The sequence below is a fragment of the Haemaphysalis longicornis genome, unplaced genomic scaffold (genome assembly GCF_048455015.1).
Source record: "Haemaphysalis longicornis isolate Haplotype H1 unplaced genomic scaffold, Haemaphysalis longicornis Haplotype H1 scaffold_2, whole genome shotgun sequence".
NCBI classification, from domain to species: domain Eukaryota; kingdom Metazoa; phylum Arthropoda; class Arachnida; order Ixodida; family Ixodidae; genus Haemaphysalis; species Haemaphysalis longicornis.
This window is the reverse complement of record NW_027526295.1, coordinates 39,934,824-39,955,433: the sequence shown is the minus strand read 5'-3', so window position 1 is coordinate 39,955,433 and position 20,610 is coordinate 39,934,824. Positions and strand designations below refer to the sequence as shown.

General features: G+C 45.6%; 1 protein-coding gene across 1 annotated transcript in view; it reads left to right on the top strand.

The window, feature by feature from the left end:
- Positions 1–11,571: 11,571 nt before the first annotated feature.
- The window catches only part of LOC144167069 (uncharacterized), a 30,286-nt gene continuing 21,247 nt past the window's right edge, over positions 11,572–20,610 (top strand). The window contains exons 1-2 of the mRNA XM_077696461.1: positions 11,572–11,750; positions 15,898–15,980. Coding sequence (XP_077552587.1) covers positions 11,609–11,750; positions 15,898–15,980 — 225 coding nt within the window. The 5' untranslated portion in view covers positions 11,572–11,608. The remainder of the gene's footprint in view (positions 11,751–15,897; positions 15,981–20,610) is intronic.

Here is a 20,610-nt window from a genome sequence, read left to right as displayed (position 1 = left end):
GGCAGGCTCAACTACCACAAAGCTATGTTGTGGAAACAGGGCAAAGTATCATCGGAGTACTAAGCCGGCGTCGCCTTGTGCCTTTCGCAAATCATATTCCAAGGGTGGAACCACCCCCTCTGAGAAGCAAGTGCTACCGCAAGGAGTTCTCCTTCCAGACCCTCAGTGTGCCACCACCGGACGACGAGGTGGTGGTCCCTCACGGTGCCCTTCGAAGGAGGGTACGGCAGTGATGGTGTGACGCGAACACGTACCGGCCGCGTGTTGCCCCACAAACCGCGCGAATGTGATGGGTAGCAGTTGACCTCCTTCATCTTCCGTTCAGTACAGTGTAGAGTGCTCGCGGTAAGAGCAATAAAATTCTAATTTTTACGTCGTTTGCAGCAAATCAAGCAAATACACGACGAATGTTTAACCGCGGAGTTCATGTTGCTGGCAATAATGTGCGCGGCGTCACGAAAAACCCCGATGTATGGTTACTCCCGCCGCTTACCTCGTTCCTGAGCACGCGCCTTATAAGGAGCGCCCGGTGTCGTCAAGGCTTACGCGTGACATTCGCAAAAAAGTAGCAAAACTGTTCACGTGCGTATGCGTCTCTAGGGGGGGAGCACGAGGCAGCTCGCGCTACAGACGCCCAGTTTGCGAAGCCAATTGCTGCCGGTTCTAGCACGTGCTGACGCGTTCTACTTTGGGAATAATGTGTAATTTTGCAGCCAAAATGATCTAGGGCCCGCAATCATGCATGAAGAAGACGATATAGATGAATATGACGATCACTGCTACTACCACACCGAAAGGCGGAGCATGTAAATAAACAGGGCTGTGTCCAGTGCAGCAACCGATGGTAGTATAAGCACCCTACTTAAGCGACGTCCACCGGCGTCCCCAGTAAAAAGTACTGCGTGGGACACTACTTCCCCCTCTATTAACGTAACGTAACATGAAGTAACCGAAAATATCAACGGACAAAAAAAAATCACTGAAAACAGGGAATAATAAACTAAGCCAGAAAAACTTGAAAACTTAAAATGCAAAGTAACCTAATAGGCGAGGCAAGAGCCGGACTCGAACCACCTCCTTTGATATCCGGAATCCAAAATGGAGCCGGCGCCAGCCAAGCCTTAAAAGTTCGAAGGTCGTCGGACGACACACTAGCAATGCCTGCAGCGCTGATCTGCAGTGCTGTCGGACCGCACTCTAGACACTGCGAAAATACAATTTCAGACCTGGTGCAGTGTTTTTCTGTGTCCTTTGTTGCTTATCTAGAAATAAATACTCCAACTTCGATATGGTTCAAGGCTTGTGCGACTTAGTGCAAGATTCACCCATTTTTTTGTTGTCTATCTTTTAGCTCGGAGCACTCAAGCGCCTGGGGCGCTTAACGTCGTCCCTTGGCGTCGGCCGTGTTGCAACAAAGCGAACGGAGAGGAAATAGAAGATAGGAGAGATAAAGCGAGCAGGAAAGCTGATAAGCAGTGTGTGAGGGCGAGGACAGTATGCCATGTTGGCGCGAGGCATGACGCCCTTCGGCAATGCGGTACGGCAGAACACCAGCGCATAGCGTGCGCCGTCATTCGTTGGGTGATGGCGCCATCACTTCCTGATAATCAGCAGTTCAGAGCTGTCGCCGGAAAGAATGAAGTTCGCCCTGCCGTCAGATATCTCTTCAGGGAGTTCACAATTGTCAGCCATTTCTTTTATTCAAACTCCGCGCAGCAACACATTTTTTACAATAAAGTAAGCATAAATGTATAGGAATAAAATAAGAATGAAATAAGCAAAAAGTCGGAGACGACATCTACTTTTTGGTATTAAGATCAATAACACAAAGGCATTAGTTCGGCGCCGTGGAAGCGTTTCAAGACGGAGTTGCTGCATTTACGTATTTGTTTTCCGAGCACTGAATTTCAGTGTCGAGAGCTGGGCTAGCTGCAGCGGTGTTAAAATACCGCGGCGCAGGAGTGGCACAGGCCATTTACGCTTGTTTGAATTAGGATGATTGCGCTAAAAGTTGTGGCTGCGGGTTATTTGTCAGTTTGAGCGAGAAGGCGCCATGGCCAGCGTCTAAGTCTTTATTCTCTACCGTGCAGTTCTTACTGAACGTTTTGGTTGTTTTATAAGGCGCATATAAAAAGATATATAGGAAAACAAGTGTGGAGTAATATTTATTCATAGTTTGGGAACAGGAAGTGAAGATAGGTAGTCTCCAAAAAGGGACCACAAATACAAGTCCCCAGATTAAGCTCACGCTGATCACGGGGGGACAAGCTGAGCAGGGCAGCCTCGCGTTTCCCCATACACGTAGAGCATGTATTGTTTCAGTTGTTCCCCCCTGAGCATATGCTTGAATATGACCAGGTTTGGTAAAGCAGAGTGGATGCTCTATCGTATTTAGCATACCATACTTATCCGATTCTAACGCGCCCCCGATTCTAACGCGCACCCTATTTTCGAGGCAAAAAACCGAAAAAAAACTTGCACCTCCGATTGTAACGGGCACGGAACTTTGTGAGCAAGAAAAACGAATGCGAGAGAAACGGGCCATTTATTTCCCGAAGTAATCTCACGCATCTCACTCCTCGTCGCTCTCCGAGAGCTCCTTGTCGCCTTCCGCTGACCGCGACATCTCGTCCTCGGTGCCATCAAGCGCGTTCGCGATGCCACACTTCTGAACCAACGTTCCACCATGGTCGATGGGATCGTGGCCCACGCCTCGCACGCCCATCCCGCGATCTTCTCCAGATGCGCACGCTTCAGCCAACCGCTCGTTGTGAACGCGTGGGAGCCGCTCGCAAGCCGCGGAAGCGGCACACCTTCGTTGCCGCTGCTGGCATTGCTGTTATCAAGCGCGCGAGTGGAATAATTTGACGATTTGTGTGAACGCCGATAGAAAAGTCTAGGCGCCGAGATCCGAAAAATTGTTGCTTAAAGCTTTGGCGCCATCTTGAGATGGTGATAGCGATGGGTGGGACGAAATTTCAGCTGCTTCGGCAGTTTCGGTTTCGTATTCGATTCTAACACGCATGCGATTTTTCGGCCTTTTTTTCCGAAAAAAAAAGTGCGCGTTAGAATCGGGTAATTACGGTATTTTAAGTTAATGTCGGAGGTTTCCTACCAAACATCTTCGCCCATCTGCATTGTGTTCGTTTGTATCCTGCGGTGAATTTGCGATTTCTTGGTGTGGAGATCCCCGTGTGACTCGCGGAAGGACGGTGTCCCTAGGCGTAGAAGGGAAAGACGTTACTTAGAGTGTTAGCGGGGGGGGCGGGGGGGGGGGGCGGAAGCGATGACCGTTGTCAACACGGAGTGCGGGTGCGCATTCCCGTAACCTTTGTCCGCTGTATCATTTCGTTCCCGCCCGTTGTGTCCGAGTGTTAATATTGCTGTGAACTTTTGTAATGGCTGATTGCAAAATCTTTTTCAAGGGAGTGGGTGCTCTAGCTAAAACTAAGACACTAAAGCCCTTTTTGGCATGTGTAATGGTATTTAAGAATCTATTGGATACTTCTGCTGGGCGGAAATACCAAGAGCATGGCTCCCATACCCGATGTTTGCGTTGCTGTGTGTAGAAGTTTATAATTAAGTTCCAGCGATTGTCACGATAGCCAACTACAATTGCTTCCCCGTACATTGGGATGACCCACTGTCGGCGTATACTGTTTTAATGGTTTTGGAACTGTTCTTTAATGCATGTAATCCCAGGCTGTCGCCCATGCTTGTGTAAATTATGATCTATGTACTTCGGTGGTGGGGGGGAGTTTATGAAATGTCGCTGGATGGGTAACATATCCATTATGGCGCCGAGCCATGTCTTTTTGCGTTGGCTTATATTTCCTTGCATGGTTGGTCCCAATTTTATTTCTATGTTCTCCTTTTGTGCTAGACGGTGGCCTTTCTGATGTCTTCAAAATTAATTTCGCCAGAATTTAAGGGACTTTGTAGTGTTCTTGAAAATGGGAATGTTGACGGCTGTCCTGACGATGGTGTTTATATTGTTTTATTCTGTGTGGGCATGTTTGTGTTAGGGGCAGCCGTACGATATCCTGCTCATAATGAGTGCCTGGGTTAGTTAAGTTTTTTTCTTGTGACACTCCTGTTTTTGCCCTGATTAGGTATTTTACAATATGGGCCGAACATTAAAAGATTTGCGGAGTTTTGGCAATTGTGAGAACGCCTCTCTCGCTTCTCCGTAGGGTCATGGCCAGTGTTCTTACGAGACTGTTCTCTATTATCGAAGCTAACCTATTTTTACAGTTTTTAAAGTATCCTAACGGCGCCATTCATCGTTCACCAGACACAGCTTGCGGTGGTGGAGGACCGAGAAATATTAAAAAGTGTTTTAAATTTTTGCAATTATATGCCTTGTCCTCGGTTTTATTTCTCATTGACACACATACGTTATTTCTTTATTGGTTATATTACAATCTTTTGTCGATTTCAGAAAGCCCGGCTTTACTTCTTTGCCAGTCTCTTAGCTAGGTGACACCATGTTGGACCAGAATCATAGAGCTTCGAATAAACTGTAGGCGCAGCCATGGTAATTGTTAAAATCTCGTATCTTTTCTTTCGTCGGAGCGGTAGTATCATTGTCCTCCTTTCCAAAATCAAGGGCCCCATTCTCGACTTCATAAATCCACCGTGATCTATAAACTCGCGACAAGCCTTGTTTGATTGGCGTTCAGTTTCGGTCATGTATTTCCGGCTGACAAAGCGGTGATTTGTGCTCCCGTCGTTTTGACGTTTCATGGCGTTTACTAGCTGCAGTTTTAAAGTTTGCCTCATTTGTCTCTACTGAACGCGCATAACTTTTGTCGGCATTGAAAGCTAGACGAAATGCAGCCCACATGACAACGTAGGCCTGGCTTTGCTATTCAAAAACGATACGACTTCTAGTTCATGTTATTTCTCTGATTGGCTGCAAGACGTGTCCGGATACGAAGAGTTGGCGGGCGTGTATCCGTCACACGTTGGCAACTTTAGCTCGCGTAAGACGGACGTGATGTTTCAAAGTAACTTGTAAATGGCAGCTTCGGTCGCCGTGAAATAGGACAAAAAATTTCACCGACCTTCGGCGCCGCCAAATTGCCGTGAATTTGCAGCATAGGCTGTTTCTCGTGATGCGTGGTTTAAAATTGTTTTCTGGCGAAATAAATAATGTTTTTGACCGCTTTCAAGTCAGCAATAACGGAGCATAAAAATAATGTTACGCAATAAAATAGAAATTATTTTTTTGGTGTAACCGCAACATTTGTTTGTCAGAACAGCAGTACATGCACCTCTATTACAAAGAACTTAACGCAAGGCATTTGCCCACGCTCTGCGTTTTCAACCCAACCCTTTTCTACCTAGCTATAAATGGGGTACTGCGCGCTCTATCGAAGACTCTCCTTGTGTGCATTTAGGCCAATGATATCTGTCTCTGAGTTTCGGTTGTCATTGGACCTCACCTGTGAGTACGACTACAAAAAGGCGACCAATTTCACGAGAGCATACCTCCAAAAGCAAGGACTGAGCATTTCTAGTGACAAGAGCACGGAGGTTGCATTTACCCGCAAACCCATGTCACGATATCCCATCACCATCAACGGAAAGTCGATACCTTACTCTCTAAACCACAAATTTCTTGGCGCGGTCATCGACAGGGACAAAAAGAAACTCACCGCCATCGCCCCCATTTTCAGATTTCTCGCTGGAAAGACGTGGGGCGCATGAGTCAGATGAATGCTGCAGCTCTACCAGGCAATTTTCCTGGGAGTGTTGGGTTACAGCTTGTCGACGATATACAGTACATGATCGAATCACCTTCGGGGGATCCAGAGCATCCAAGTGCAGACTCTCCGCTCGTGTCTTGGTTTGCTGCACCATGCGTCAACAGTGGGAACATATACACTACCCAAGATTTTCCTATAACAACTTATGTGAGCACTGAGACGCTACACGGGCACATCAGGCTCATCACGATGCTACCATATCACCAACTTGCGCAGCTCCATCGAAGTCAACCACGCTCTTCATTCGCCGCCATTGTCTACGTGCATAGGTTGGATTACCGTCGAGTTACACGCCTGCTGTCACATCGTTCTCCGGTTGTGGTGCCTCGAAAACCCGAGATTCGTCTCCATGTCTTCTGCATTGGAAATAAGGCCGACTTGCCACTACTGTCTCTCAGACAGTTTTCCATGAAGTTACTGCAAAAACAACACAATGAACGAAGGCATATATACGCAGATGTAATTGTACCGTCCTCTAGCTGGGCATGTGCGGTGGTTATACCATCAGAATCAACCCAAATTCGATCTCGTGTTGCCCATGCCACGATTTTTACGGATACAGTTGCAGACATCCGTGAAGCTCTTCAATACATTATCGAAGTTTCCAAAAAATAGTATATTTTTCCGACTTTAAAGTCACCCAGTAAGTATGTGAGCAGCCCTGCGCTACGGCCCTTCCACCAACTGGTGACGGAAATGCGCGAATTATTTCACCAGGCTGTCATGACGGGCCATAATATTTTATTTCAGTGGCTGGCGGCAAAGTCGCTGTGGAATAAGCGGCAATGTTTTGGCTAATGAAGCTGCCCGGACAGGCGATGACAGTGAAAGAACCATCTTGCTTCCGCTTTCAAGGACCACTGCCGGTAGGGTGCTTTGTCAGTTTGCGCGCAAGACCTCCATTACTCAATGGAATAACCAGACTTTGTTCATTCGCGCCTCCACAACCAGGACCCTCTAATTCAGCGCCGTCTTCCGTGTGGCTGTCTGGATCACCGTCTGCTTCACTTTGTAGACTGCGGTTGCAAGTGGCCTTAATGAAACCCAACTCCTTCCTCATCGGGATTGCCAGTAGCGACCCCTGCGACGCCTGTGAGGTTGAAGAGACAATCGAACATAGGATTTGTCGTTGCCACCAGTATTCATCAGAAAGACGCGTGTTGGCCGCCGACTTCAGCCGATCGGACAATCAACCTTTACAAAAGAGACTATTCTAGGACAGCGACCCCTAAAAACGACTTCGCAGAAGGCAAAAAAAACCTACCCTGTGTTCCTGGTAGACATTATGTTTGCAGATTATCTTTGAAGGGTAGGCAGGACTTGTACCACTAAATAAAGAAGGTCTTGCCCAAGACGCCCAGCGTATGCGTCAGGGTAGGCAGGACGCCGCATTTGCCACCAGAGAAGCAGAGCGTACTGTTAGTACATAAGGTATTCGAGTGCCGCCACTGAGGCACCCAAGACAGCAACGGCGGCCCTTTTGTGGCACATCAGTTATATGACATTGTATCATCTAAAGGCTCGTCGTTAACTTCGAGTGGGTCGCTTGTTAACAACAGTACCAGAGACGCAGCAAAACGGCATCTTTGGACACACTTCTGCTGCTGAAATGCTGTTACACGCGTTATATCTCATTCGCATTCGGTACGAAGTCAATCGCGCACAGCCTCAGAGCAAGGAGTACAGTTAAACCCGGTAACAGCGAACTGTAATATCCGCCTTGATTAGTTCGATATACCCAATATTTCGATACAACCGAACCCGTCTGTAACAATTTGTTTGTTCCTAGTTCCCAGTACGCGGCCCCGTTGCCCCCCTCCACCTCCCCTGCATTCCCACATACAGAACAAACACCCAAAGCATGCCATTACCTTTCACAAAACAATCCATTTATTGCCACCAATAACGCGACTTCCCGCCTTACCTGTCTACTTCGCAAGAAAGGAGTCATTTTTGTTGCCACTTTGATTTTGGCGGCACCAACTAGCGCAGCATTCTCTACACGAGACATCGTTTGCACCAGTTCAAGTCCGTGTCCTTCAATATCGAAGCAATATTGGCGGAGAATATTGGCTGGCAAAAGCCTTCATAAAGCGACGGTCGGCTTTACGTTGTGACATCCGCAGTCTCTTCAGTGCTTTCATCAGCACCAGATGCGATAACATCGGCGACGGTGTGTGCCCCCAAGGGGCTCTCAGGGATGGCAGCATCGTCGTACAACACGCAGGAAATCCTCTGAGGACACTCCTTTCGCACAGCATCTGGAACGTTGGCGAGCTCTTCGCAAAGTTCGGCGATGATAACGTCTTGGTGCGGACTCGCTAGCTGGATGGGCTGCGTCGTGAATCCCGTACGTCGGAAAAAGTTACGGAAGGTGTCGGGAGTCACGTCGTTTTAAGCAAGGCTGACCATCTCAATGATTGGCAATCAGAAACTTATTCGCTGCTCCGAGACCGCGCATTTCGGTGGCAATTGTAGGCGCGCCGAATTCGATATCTCCGATGTGAACTTCGTAATAAGGAATATGCTTCGCATGCATTTTCGTAACTGATTTGCTTTTGTTCGATATATAGCCTAATTCGCTCTATCTGGGTTCGTTACAATCGAGTATGACTCTACAAGCTAAGTCTACCAGAGATGACCAACCAAAACGTAGTAGCAAGAAATTGGCGGTCATATGTCACGTAATGTCACGTAAGCATATGTCACGTAATGAGAACTGACCAACGATCATGGCGGCGGTACGGAACAATGGGACGAACAAGTGCCGATTCTCTGTACCCTTATCTAATAACACTAGCCAAGTGCAACCGACAAGCCCGCCGAAACAACGAAAAACATTTTATACCCTCTTCCATCACCATTTCACCACAGCTATGCTGGACATCCACTTTCGCAGGGCGGGAAGTCATGGTTTTTAGCGCTCTTTTTCATCAAGCGATATGCACCAACTAGCCGAACAGCATAATTTATTGGCGACCAGATTTTTTCGTGATCACGCCATTAAATTGTAAGACGACAGTGTGGCGGCGGTGACGGCCGGGAAGGTGATAACGTAACAAAACTTGCATTGAAGCAGAGTGATCAACTACGTTACTAAGCGATTGAAAGAAATACATAGATAGGGCAAAAAGATTGTATGGGGTTATTTAGCTTAGCTTAACACACAGCCTTTCGCTCGCTTTTAGATCAACGTTACTCCATCGCGTTGTGGTGTTGCCATTAATTTCTAACCTTAAAAAATGCTTTTTTGCTAGTCTCAGCTTCCCTCTTAATTTTCATTAGGCACGCCAGGTGTATTTATAACTTTTATGCGCAATATTTGATAGCTTGTTTGTGATCTTTATAAGCTTATCATCAACATACACTGCATGTCATTATAGCTGTGCGTGCATCACGTCAATGAGTGCTTAGGTTTTGCTTACACAAAAAACATGGCGACTTCACCACGAATTTGTAAACTCGAGATTAGGGTCCTTACTTATCGCTTCTCCGTGCTCCTGATTCCAGTGAGCCCTCGTGTCTAGCTGCCTCATTTACAAATTCCTCTTAGCACCGATGAGGTATTTCCATGGACGACTGCTGAGCATGGTTTATGACAGACGGCTAGCAGCCACGGGAGGGTAGAGAAATGAGCTTAACAACGATATCGCATACAAAGAGAAAAGAGATAGCGAAGGGCGGAAACGACACTCATTAGCGGATGTCTCCGCCCCCTCCCCCCCCCCCCCCCCCCGCCGTCTGCTCTGTGGTTTCCAGTGCCCTCAAGGATAAATTATGTCGACCTGTCCAACAGTCTTCCCTAATGAACTAATGCATTGTCGCCCACCGCTGAAACTGATATTGTCGCCCACCGCTGAAACTGATCTCATTTCTGCTGTTTAGCACAAATGCAGCGGCAGGCGGCGAATAAATTTCACCAGTACGATTAACAATCGAAAGAGTTTACTGCGCCGTATTCTGTCGTGAATAAGTTCATCGTTGCCTCGTGTTTTTAGATACACAGGAAAGCCGGAGAATCCAAATACTTTCGCAATGAGGGACTTTCCAAATGGCACTAAGGTGAAATTCCGTCAAAGGTAGCAGTTTTTTTCTCAATTCTATACTCTACTATCTCTACATCTCCTACGACCACGAGCTTTTCTAAATGCGTCACGCCGCGGTCGCTAGCGGGAGGGCAATCATGCCTCTCATGATTTTCCGTTCACGCCAAGGTCCCATTTGCGCGTGTTCGTCAATCTCCTTTCGCGCGCAAGTGCCGAGTGGTTGTGTTGATTTAGTCGAGATGCACGCCCCCAACCGGAACACGGAATGCATTTGTCACGACAAGCAGCTACGTCATCTGTCCCTTCCAACGTACGTCGCACTGTACCGCAGCTGGCACAACCTGCATCGGAAATGAATAAAATAGCAACAGTGGAAATCTCGAATTCTTAAAATCTTGGGAGGAACGAAGCAGTTGGGAGGAACGAAGCACCAACTTCAGTAGTAGAAGGCCACGGAAAGATTTTCGTTGCAGACAGCGTTGTATAGCGCTCGCAAAAATATCAGCACACCTACGTTCTTGTTTTTCAAACCTGAATTCCGCACGCCGAGGCTGTCGCTTGATTTCGAAACCGATACCACGCGCGACACCTCAATAAGCAGTCAACATGGCGGTTTAATGCACCAAAGTGACACTTCCGAGTATCACTGGTGACATAAGAAAATAAGACTAGTCGTGTCGGCTGAACGCTTTTTTGGGGCGCAGCTTCTTTTGGCCTGGCGCTGCTGACGTCTCCTCTCGTCGTCATCGTAATCGTCGTTCCTCTCATGTAATCACGGAACTAAAACACCGGAAAACTCGCTTACGCGTCGCGCTAGAACGTAACACTTACGAAAAAAAAACACCAAAACACTCGTTTACGCCTCGTGTTGGAGCGCTTCGTAACGCGTACTAAAAAAACGCACCGGGACACTCGTTTACGTAGCTAGAGAGCACGTAGCTAGAGAGCTTCGCACTTCAAAGTCAAGAGACATTTACAGCATAGCTGTATACCTCTACCCCCAACGGTTTCATCCCCATTGTCAAAAACGCCAAGGCGCCAAGAATACACTGCATGCTTCACCCCTCCCCCATCTTCACGTTAGTGGAGATGGCCCGGAATTTTTTTCGGGCTTCCATATTTTTTCAAGCACAACCTACAATTTTCCAACGTAATTTAATTTTAAGAATCAAAAAGTAGAGAACGCACAGTAATTGAACAGCAACAAAAAAAAAAAAACCTGCCACCCAAGGAAACTAGCCTGAAGGCCAAAATTCTCTATTTTATCGTTTGCATGATTTCTTGGGCAGCGTGTGTAACAAATGTGCTTCAGTTGTCTACCCGACGCCAGGCGATATTTCTTGCTCATGATATTTTGAATGATACCCCACTGTCCTAATAGCGTCACATAGACGCTTGTGTGAGGGTGGAGCACCCCGGGATTGCAATCATTCAACTTTTGTGATTTGCAACGACCGCAAAGGGACAAACGAGGCTGCAGTGTAGACAATCTCATAGTAAAACTAGCCGACTGTCGTGCACTTGATGGCAAAATTTAGAAGCACGTACCGCTCTCCCTCTCCACACTGTGACGTTATTTTGGTGAGAGTGAGAGAGTAGCCATCGGTGGACACAGCAGGCAGTTCCCTCCCACGTCACTGTTACGCTTTTCTTATTTTGAATTCCTCTTCCCTGTTAACTCAGCTGTCGCACAAACTCTGGTAGTATAAAAGCAGGGGATATAGCAACGGGGAAGCCTCTCACGACCACCAGAGTACAAAAACAGCAGCCTTGGGCCTTGAGATTGTAAACATGGCTCTGCGTGTTGGAATTTTCTTTGGCCTGGTTTGTCTATTTGTTGCTGGATCTGAGGATTCATCCACCACAAACGATGCCGTTACAACCATCCCCGCGGCCACCACAACAACGACCGCCCATTTGCCGCACTGTGACTGTAAGTATAATATTTCATGTCAGATATTATATAAGTATCTTTGGGACTGTTTGAAGCGAAGCTCCCAATACGGCTAGGCGAAATAAAAATTCGGTTGGCCTGTCTACGCAGAAAACTCTCCCGCCGCATACGTATAAACATACGTGGAAAAACCAGGTTTGAGACGAGCTTGAGTTGACGAGAGAGTGCGTGGATGGGTACATCATCATCGCATCGAGCACACGCACATCAAGCTAATGCTAAAGGGCAGATGAAAAGTAACCAAAGCACGGGGGTGGAGTCGGTGTCGGGTGTCCAAAGTCAACGTGGCACTGGCAAGCACAGGTCGAATGTGTCTTCGAAATACGTACGCCACGCATTCGACGTGCTTCCGAGATCAAGCCGCTTACGACTCGCGACGCCACGAGGGCGAACGGGAACGAAAAAAATATGACACACACGCAACGTTATTACAAAAAACTTCAATCAAGTGCGGGTAAACTCCGGCCTCACGTGAAAGCTTGTATTGTTGCCCACCTGCACAGCGTTCCGGCGTGCATTTGTTGTTTTTTATCTCAGTATTTGCCATATATGGCGAGCGTGAAAACGTGTGCTTCTTTTGAATAGGCATATGGCACGAAAAGATACCAGGTCCTGGAAAGCTGTCTTGACATGACTGATCTTCTTCGTGTGCGCATGTTTCACTATGTTTCTTCTGGCGCCAAAATCCCTGGCTATAATTAGTAGTTGACGCGAAGGATGGCATGGCGTGAGCACAACGGCAAATGCCCAAGGAACGCCCTTCATTGCCTATGGTTCCGCGCACTAGTTTTTTTTATACGAACCCTCGGGCTACGCACCCAGAACTACGCGCCCTTTGTAAATAGTCTACGATATGAAAATTGTGCTACCACGTTGTAAAAAATGCTCCATGAAAGTTGCCGCCTCCCAATGATTTTTTTATATTGCAAACAATCTTCTTTGGGATATGGACAATGACTCGCTAAAGAGTCTTTATTTTTTTTTTCATTGTGCAATAAAAATCAAGGACGCAACTTATACTACAGAAGTAGCTGGCCAACGAAGCTATTCAGGACTTCATGCCGAAAAGACGATAAAGTAAATGGCATAAAAATGAATGTTGCGAACGCTGCCCGCACTGCACCGTAAAACATTTTCACCACCGTTACCTTTCAAAACCTCACAGTGCTTGAAACGCCCCCTCCTTCTCCACGTGTTCTTCCCACTTACCATCTTGGGCTAACCAATCACGTGCCACAAGTGATCCCATATGCTGCACGCTTGTCCGAATACATTGCGAAGAAATCGGTAGTTCAAACTAAAGTTTATCCGTAAACGTTTCTCATCTTCGCAGCCCCACACCCCGTCTCCATGCAGTATTGTCCATTTTGTGGCGCGACCGGTCCTATTGCCGTGAACGGGCCATTTCTCTCGCTCCAACAATGGGAGAGACATTTTTCGCAGGAAATGCTTAACGGTAGCGCTCTGCTACGGGGGAATAATCTTGGGTGGCGCTTCCCGAGCCACGCCGCTGATTACTCTGCCTGCGACTTTTTCTGTGACGTTTTGCTTAAGCACGCCTAGCGTTATGAGTGCTTACAATACGCCGCTATGGAATATGGCCGCCGGGTGACTGGTGTCTGCGTAAGCTGGAACCTGAGTGCATTCTCGCGGCGTGCTTTTCAAAGTGGTTTTAAGACAAACAGTAAAGTCTCGAATAATTATAAGACTGCTTTCACCTGATATCACCCATACCAAATTTATTGTAAACTTCGACATAGTGAGGAAAACACATAAACCAGTGGCGCCTCCCCAGCGACTCTCAGACGATCACTCTAAGATTACAAAGAATCTTCTGCGAGCTGAGAAACATTATAAGGCGGATGAAGTGGGGCCCTCAGTACCATTTGGATCCTATCATGTAACTGTTAACGTGAACTAAAGGCATAGATTACTATGTTTTAGTGCTGGAACATGTTAGCTCACCCCCGCATACAATACTTGAGTGTTGCTCACGTAGTAGCTTTTATAAGTTTCTTTTATAAATTACTTGCAATTGTTCCAGTAAAGCAACGACTTTCGATGCTGGAATAGCACTTAGTCACTGAGTAACCAAAGAGTGGTTGTTTTAATTTTAACTTAGTTGCACGTCGCCTCCATTAAAGATCTTGCGTTTCAGATGTTCCCGTGTTCTTTTTCTCCAGGATCACCAACAGGGGAAGGGCAAGAGGGGATTTTTGCTTGCTTTTTTCGTTGTCTTACCCTTTGGGCTACATTAGTGGAGGTGCCGCGTTCAGTCTTTTCGCCTCCACTTACTTGTCGCACACGAAGACCTACGAACACCCACGCCATTCAAAGCTTTGCTGTAATATACTGAGCATTGATCCCTCCGGCAATCATGGATTGCCACTCTCCTGTTGCTGGCCTTGAGAGCAATGTTGGCTAAATACAGTGAATTGTTCTTGATAAGCTTTTAAAGGTGACGGCGAAATAAAACGTACTGTGCGACAATCGTATATCCAAAAAGGTTAAAAAAGGAGGAAAATATGCATACTTCATCAGCAACGCACTTTGATTGAGCAATACTGAAATTGACGGTGAATTTGCGCTGCTGTTACTTCTTTTCAAAGTCCAGGAGTAAATTCTTCTGAAGCAACCAAAGCTGCTATTCGCTCACTCAGCTCTGCTATCTCCGATGAAGCTGCGAAGTTTGTCCGAGGGTTCGAGTGCTTTGCTTGCTGTTCACACCGGTTGTCATGGCCGTCTATATTTTCCAATAGGTCGATCGTTGTCGCCCTCTTCATCTGCAACTGCCGCCTCACCGCTGGACTCCGCAATGATATCTGGCATGGTGCGCGGTTCAGAGGTCCCCAGGTCGTCATCCGCACACACAAACTCTCGCGACGGAATGTCCACGTCTAACTGGTCCCATTCCGTGGTTAGGCCGTAGCGAATCGGCAACGTGCAGATCGTGTCTTGTTGGAACGCGGGTTTAACGTGGGTTTACCAGAAAATGAGTGCAGAATTTTATAAAAATTTCGGTGGAGATTCACGTTCGTGGTCGTGTTAGCCAAATTTAGGCAGAATTCTGATCGCACTAAGCGCATGAACGTGTATTATTTCTAAAGAAAGACGGAAAAGGAAAACGTATTAGTCCGAAAAATGTGTTATGCGGAATCGTATCAACGAGATTCCACTTAGTGGCAAAGCAAACTGCACTTCAGGGTGATATAGGTTTATAACGAAATGAAATCTCATTTCCTCAGTGTTACAAGTTAGCAGCCGAGAAACAATCAGCAGGGTGAACTACTGCGATGCACGAGCATTTCAGTTCTCTTTCTTCAGCACCATCGCTCCCCACAAGATGTGTGCCCCGACCTACCCCCCCCCCCCACCCCTTAGCAGGTGCGCTTGAACTGAAGTCCATAGATCAAATATTTTTCATCACTACCGCAACTATCATCTACTCAAACCGTTCTTTAAGAGTAAAACTAAACAAATATAGACGCCTTCGATAACCTAAACGCTATATAATCTCCACCAAAAGCAATGTGGCTACAGTAGTCTTATTGATAAGAATTATCATAGACCTTAGCTTGCCGACACCTCTTGTAGAGTGACAGAAGCTTAATCACAAAGGTTAGCTATTACTGTTTTAAAAACAGCTTTATTTTTGTGACTTCGCGGCATGTATGCTGTGTAGTCCATCAATATTTTTTTAATGTTTACATGGGCTACTATATTTTCAGCTCCCCAATCCACTTTTCCAGAACTCCACAGTTCCGATCTAACCTGGCTCAAAAATAAGTACGGTGTAAACTGGGAAGTACTATCTTGATCACAGTTAGGGTGAACACGGGAGCGCCTGTCTTTCCGTGCGCAGGAGCCGCCTGTGGGCGTTCCGGGTAACTTCGCACGCGCATCACATAGCCTCGTTGCAAACGAACTGCGCATGAGTGCGCATGCTCACGCATGCGCACAGTGTACAGTGTCCTTGGTGTTAACAATATACAGTGTTCTTGGGGTACAGTGTTCTTACTCATTTATTATGGAAGGAGAGTGCTCGGAAACAAAAAAAAAGATCATTTATACAGGAACATTCTATCTTACAGGGGCACTTCATAACTCCTCAATTTTGTTCTTGCAGGCAGACACGAAGATCACACTCGCAAGCGTTTGCGAGAATGCAGGGTAAAATATCACGCCCCGACGAAGAGCGAAGAAAAAAAGGTAAGGCGATCGCTGGCGCCAGCCATGATCTTTCACTGAGAAGGTGAAATTGGGCGACAACAAATTTAAACCCCCGGCGAGGTAACTTTGGAAGATGTATTCTTTGCGGATTGCAACGGCATAAACGCAAGTGCACTGCTGTGCGGAACGCTGAGAGATGACAACACCATTTCGTTGTTAAGGAATGGAAAACCTGTAGCCGCCAGAGACGACACAAAGATGAAAACGCCGCACCAGTAAGCCGTTTGCTCGAATGTCGTTGCCGGGTGGAATACCGCCCCTCTGTTCTATAGTTCCAAAAAAACCGAAGGTTACGCCCACCACCCTATACTCTACTTAGAGTAAGAAGGGCTCGCTGTCGCCTTATATGGCAAAAGCAGGCGTAAATTATTCAGTTCCAACAGAAGTAAATAATTGACGTCGTACACCTTCCTTATCGCCATGTGCTTTTCTTAGTAATCACTTTCGTTACTTAGAAAGGTTCTTATTTCGAACTGAGACGGCGTATCCTTGCGGCTCAAATTAATTATCTTTTACTGCATATCAAGGACCAACTGACAAAAAGATTTTAGTGAAGACACGTGTACACAAGTCAGCGTCAGTAAGATCAACAAAATTGTGACGAAGGTGGTTCACCATGTCGGCGTATTCAGCAAAAATAGCCGTGAAAACATTATGTATAAGAGCATAAATCTCCCAATTTCTGATGATCAAGGCGAATGCAAGGACATGATAGCCGAGCTAGCAATTTTTTCGTAAGTAAGGCGTTGTCACAGGAACTTCTGCGACATTGGCGCAGCCAAAGGTCTGTGAAATCTTCCCAAACCACTCAATTTATAAGATGGGTAACGAAAGCAGGTATTTTTATTGATCTGAAATGACTAGATAGAACGAACCGCGGTGCGCATATTTCCCTTGGTTCCAACATTACTATCAGTAATTATATAAGGTGGTTCCAACACGAGTCTCTTTATGTTAGTTTATCACGAACAAAAAATACGTTCCGAAATACTATTTTGAGAAGAACAGGCGCCTCAATAAAGTATCGTCAAAGAGTGCCGAAGGCGCCACTGGCTTCAGCTGTAATAAATGCATCTGGGTATAGCGGGATACCATAGAAACATGCATGCAATATACATTCATGTCTCTTCTATCTTATTCCCCCAGACTGACATGAATATATTACAGCTGTAGATCGGGGCGTCTTCGGCTATCCTCGGAGGCATTTCATTGAGGCGCCTGTTCATTGCGGCGTGTAGAAGAGACTGTAGACAAATATTATTATTCCTTTCGTTGGTTTATTATGTGATTGCTAATGTACGTATATTTGCTTTTGTTAAACAATCATTGTCGCGCCTAAAATCTAACAGCATTTCTAGGCACAGTGAATATCTGCCGGGAGTTCAATATCATTTTAAATGATGTAGAAAAGTAGGGCGTGTAGAAGAGTACAGGCTCTAGACAAATATTAATATCTGTTTTGTTGGTGCTAGTACGTGATTAATGATGAGCGGTCATTTGCATTTTTAACCAGACAGTTTCGCCCACAAAATTAACCAGCATATCTACGCACAGTGAATATCTACCGGGAAGCCGATAACATCTGAAATGCTATTATTTGCACCACAAAATACGACGTCACTTCAACAAGACAAATTGTAGGTTATGAAGCAGAACATGAAGCTTCTTATTGCAGATTGAAACGAGTGCATCACTAGGAGAGTCAAATATATTTGCGTTACAAACCAATAACGTTTACTGAAGGACTAATATGTGTCCGCTGAGGCGAAAAACATGGCATTGTGATGAGGGGAGGACCGTGGAGCAGCACGTGCCTTTAAATAAAAAAAAAACATGTCAGTAGTAAAAATAGAACCCAGTAACATCTGGTTACAAGTGGCCAAACGATTTTCTTGTATCTACTTTTGGATTCTGTTCTGCCATAAACACACAGGCAAGTTGTCAGAGTGTGTTTAAAAACGGCCAAATAAAATTCGGTGGGAAAAATCTAATAATTACCTTGACCTTGAAAAAATTCTGACAAACGAGCACCCACTCAAGTTCCGGGCATTGCATGTAAAACGTTCTTCAAAGAGTCCATAAAGACAAAATTAAAGTCGGGCCATTAAAGAGCCCGTCTTGCTCAAGTAACTACGACAACACTTTCAGCGGAAACTTCACACATATAAAATACATATTGAGGAAACGAGAGACCAAGCAGCTACTTTTCTTCACTAAATGTATGACGTTCAATGGGCAGCTCATTGCAATGGCTGAGGCCAGTAAAATGCAACGCAAATTGAAGAAGGATAATATGTTTGTAATAAAGTGCCGTTTTTTTCCGACAAGAGTTGACGGTGCAATGAAACGCAAAATCTGTTGAATAGTATAAACTTGCATTTTCTCACATACAAACAACTTCTCACGTACGAACTTCCTTACTGTCGAGACATTCCGTTTGCCAGCACCATAGAAAATCACCATTAAGTGTGTGGGCCCGAAATCATTATCAATACGTAGAACAGTACTTCTAGTTTATCAAAATATTAAACAAAAGCAATGTGGGGTCGTCTGCAAGTCTTTATTTATGTCATCTTCGAGTTTCCCACAAAAAGATGACATCCACCCAGAAGTCCATCAAAATGCACTCGATCGTTTTAGCCTAACTACACAGAAAACTCTGTCCTTCACGGCACGACCAATTTATTTTCTCCATTCATGCTTTCAGCAGAAGTAAACTGGAACGAAGCTTAAAAAAGGGTTTTATAAAATCTGGGGCAATCATCTTTTTACGGGACACAATACACCATGCCATGGGCCTTCAAAGTACATTGTTGGGTCACGCGGAACGGGGTCAAACGGCTGTTTTATATCTTCTGAGGGCATTTTTTTGTAACAGCGTAAATGCATTCAACCGAAAACTACGCACGCGGCAAGCCCCATAAAACCAACTGTTTTCTTTATTTAACTTTAAATATCATTCATTAGGAAACATTCAGGCTCACATAAAGAAACTATAACTGCTTGAGTGCCTTCATGAAGCCAATTTACACCGTGTACGGGAAAAGGGTAGCTTCCATTAGAAAGAAATATAAACATGTAAATGGGCTCTCAGAACCAAATGTAGTTACCACACTCCTGCCACCCAATTTACAACGTACAAAAGAAACCACGTGTACATTGCCAATTGGAGAACATCGCAGCGAGTCGTAGCAATGGCCAGACAACCCCTAGGTGCCTGCTAATGGAGTGACTTCGATATACCCCGGACGGCTATCGCCCAATATCCAGAAATTCAATTCTAAAAATGTACTTCAAAAACGTATAAACACAAAAAATGCTCATTTTGTTAAAAATGGTTTACCTCCACACCAGTATTGATTTGAACACAATACTTCGGCTATCACAGCGTTTCTCCAATTGAAACTACTAAAGGGAAACTTTGAACGGCCAAAAAAGTCGTTTTAATATTTCTAGATATTAAAAAGGCATTGGTCTCTATAAAAGTGATCAAATATTTCACAGGCCTTTACAAAAGCCAACCAAACCGAAAACATCAGAAGTCTTATTGTAAATTCACCTCAAAGCGGAACAACTACTTACCAAATTTGATCACAAGAGATCCCAGGTATGTGACGTCCGAGAACTCCTCAAGGTGATCATTTAGGCCCCCTTTTGTGGAAGTTAAGTATATCACAATTTCTAAGACATCACCTGCCAGTTGGAGCAAATATTAATATTTTCTGGTGGCCTGACTACTTTAATACGGGAAAACACTCAGCAAGAACAATAGAATATCGCCAATGAAACGATTAGGTCGATGGAAGAATGGAGCAAAGAAAATACTTAATTAGGTGTAAAACAAGTGCCAGTTCTTAGTGAGAGGTAAAAAGGATCAGAAAACGTCACTGGCCATATAACTTGGCAACACATCTCTAAAGAATATAAAAGCGCTTAAAATATTCGGAGTAACATTTAACTCAAGGCTTTTCTGTTTCGCATATCTGAAGATTGTAAAAAATAATAATTCAACCATCACCATTTCTGGGTTCTCAGGCCAGTGCGGTATGTCACCAAAACACCTGAGAGTTATGTACACTACAGCACTAGAAGGAATACGTATATATGGCTCCCCAATACGGTATTCTGATAGGACCGCCTTAAAGGGTGAACAGAGAGCAATAGAATGAACTCCTTTGTTAAAAATCAGCAAAGCTTCCAAGATAATTTCCGACATAGCCCAAACATCGCATGCAATTTGCTCTCTATCAAATTTGCACAGATAAAAATTACTCCCACCTCCCCTCGCGGGAACCCCTGTGTAGACGCGACGCATAGGGGTTTCGTTGTTGTTTCCGGTAGGTTGATTCTCCCATCGCGTGAAACGTGCCGTGAACCCCCTGCCGCAGCTATGACGCAACACAATCCACTTTAATCCAATCCAATCCAATCCAATATACTCCAAGCCAATCCAAGCCAAGCCAATCGAATCCAATCCAATGCCGCTCGCGAGAGAGTGTTCGCTATCGGAGAGGAGAGGAGGTGAGTGGAGCGGCGGAGAGCGCAGCTCGCGTGGCGAGGAGAATTGGGGAGGGGTGTGGACAAATAACCACAACGCCGTATGGAGGGA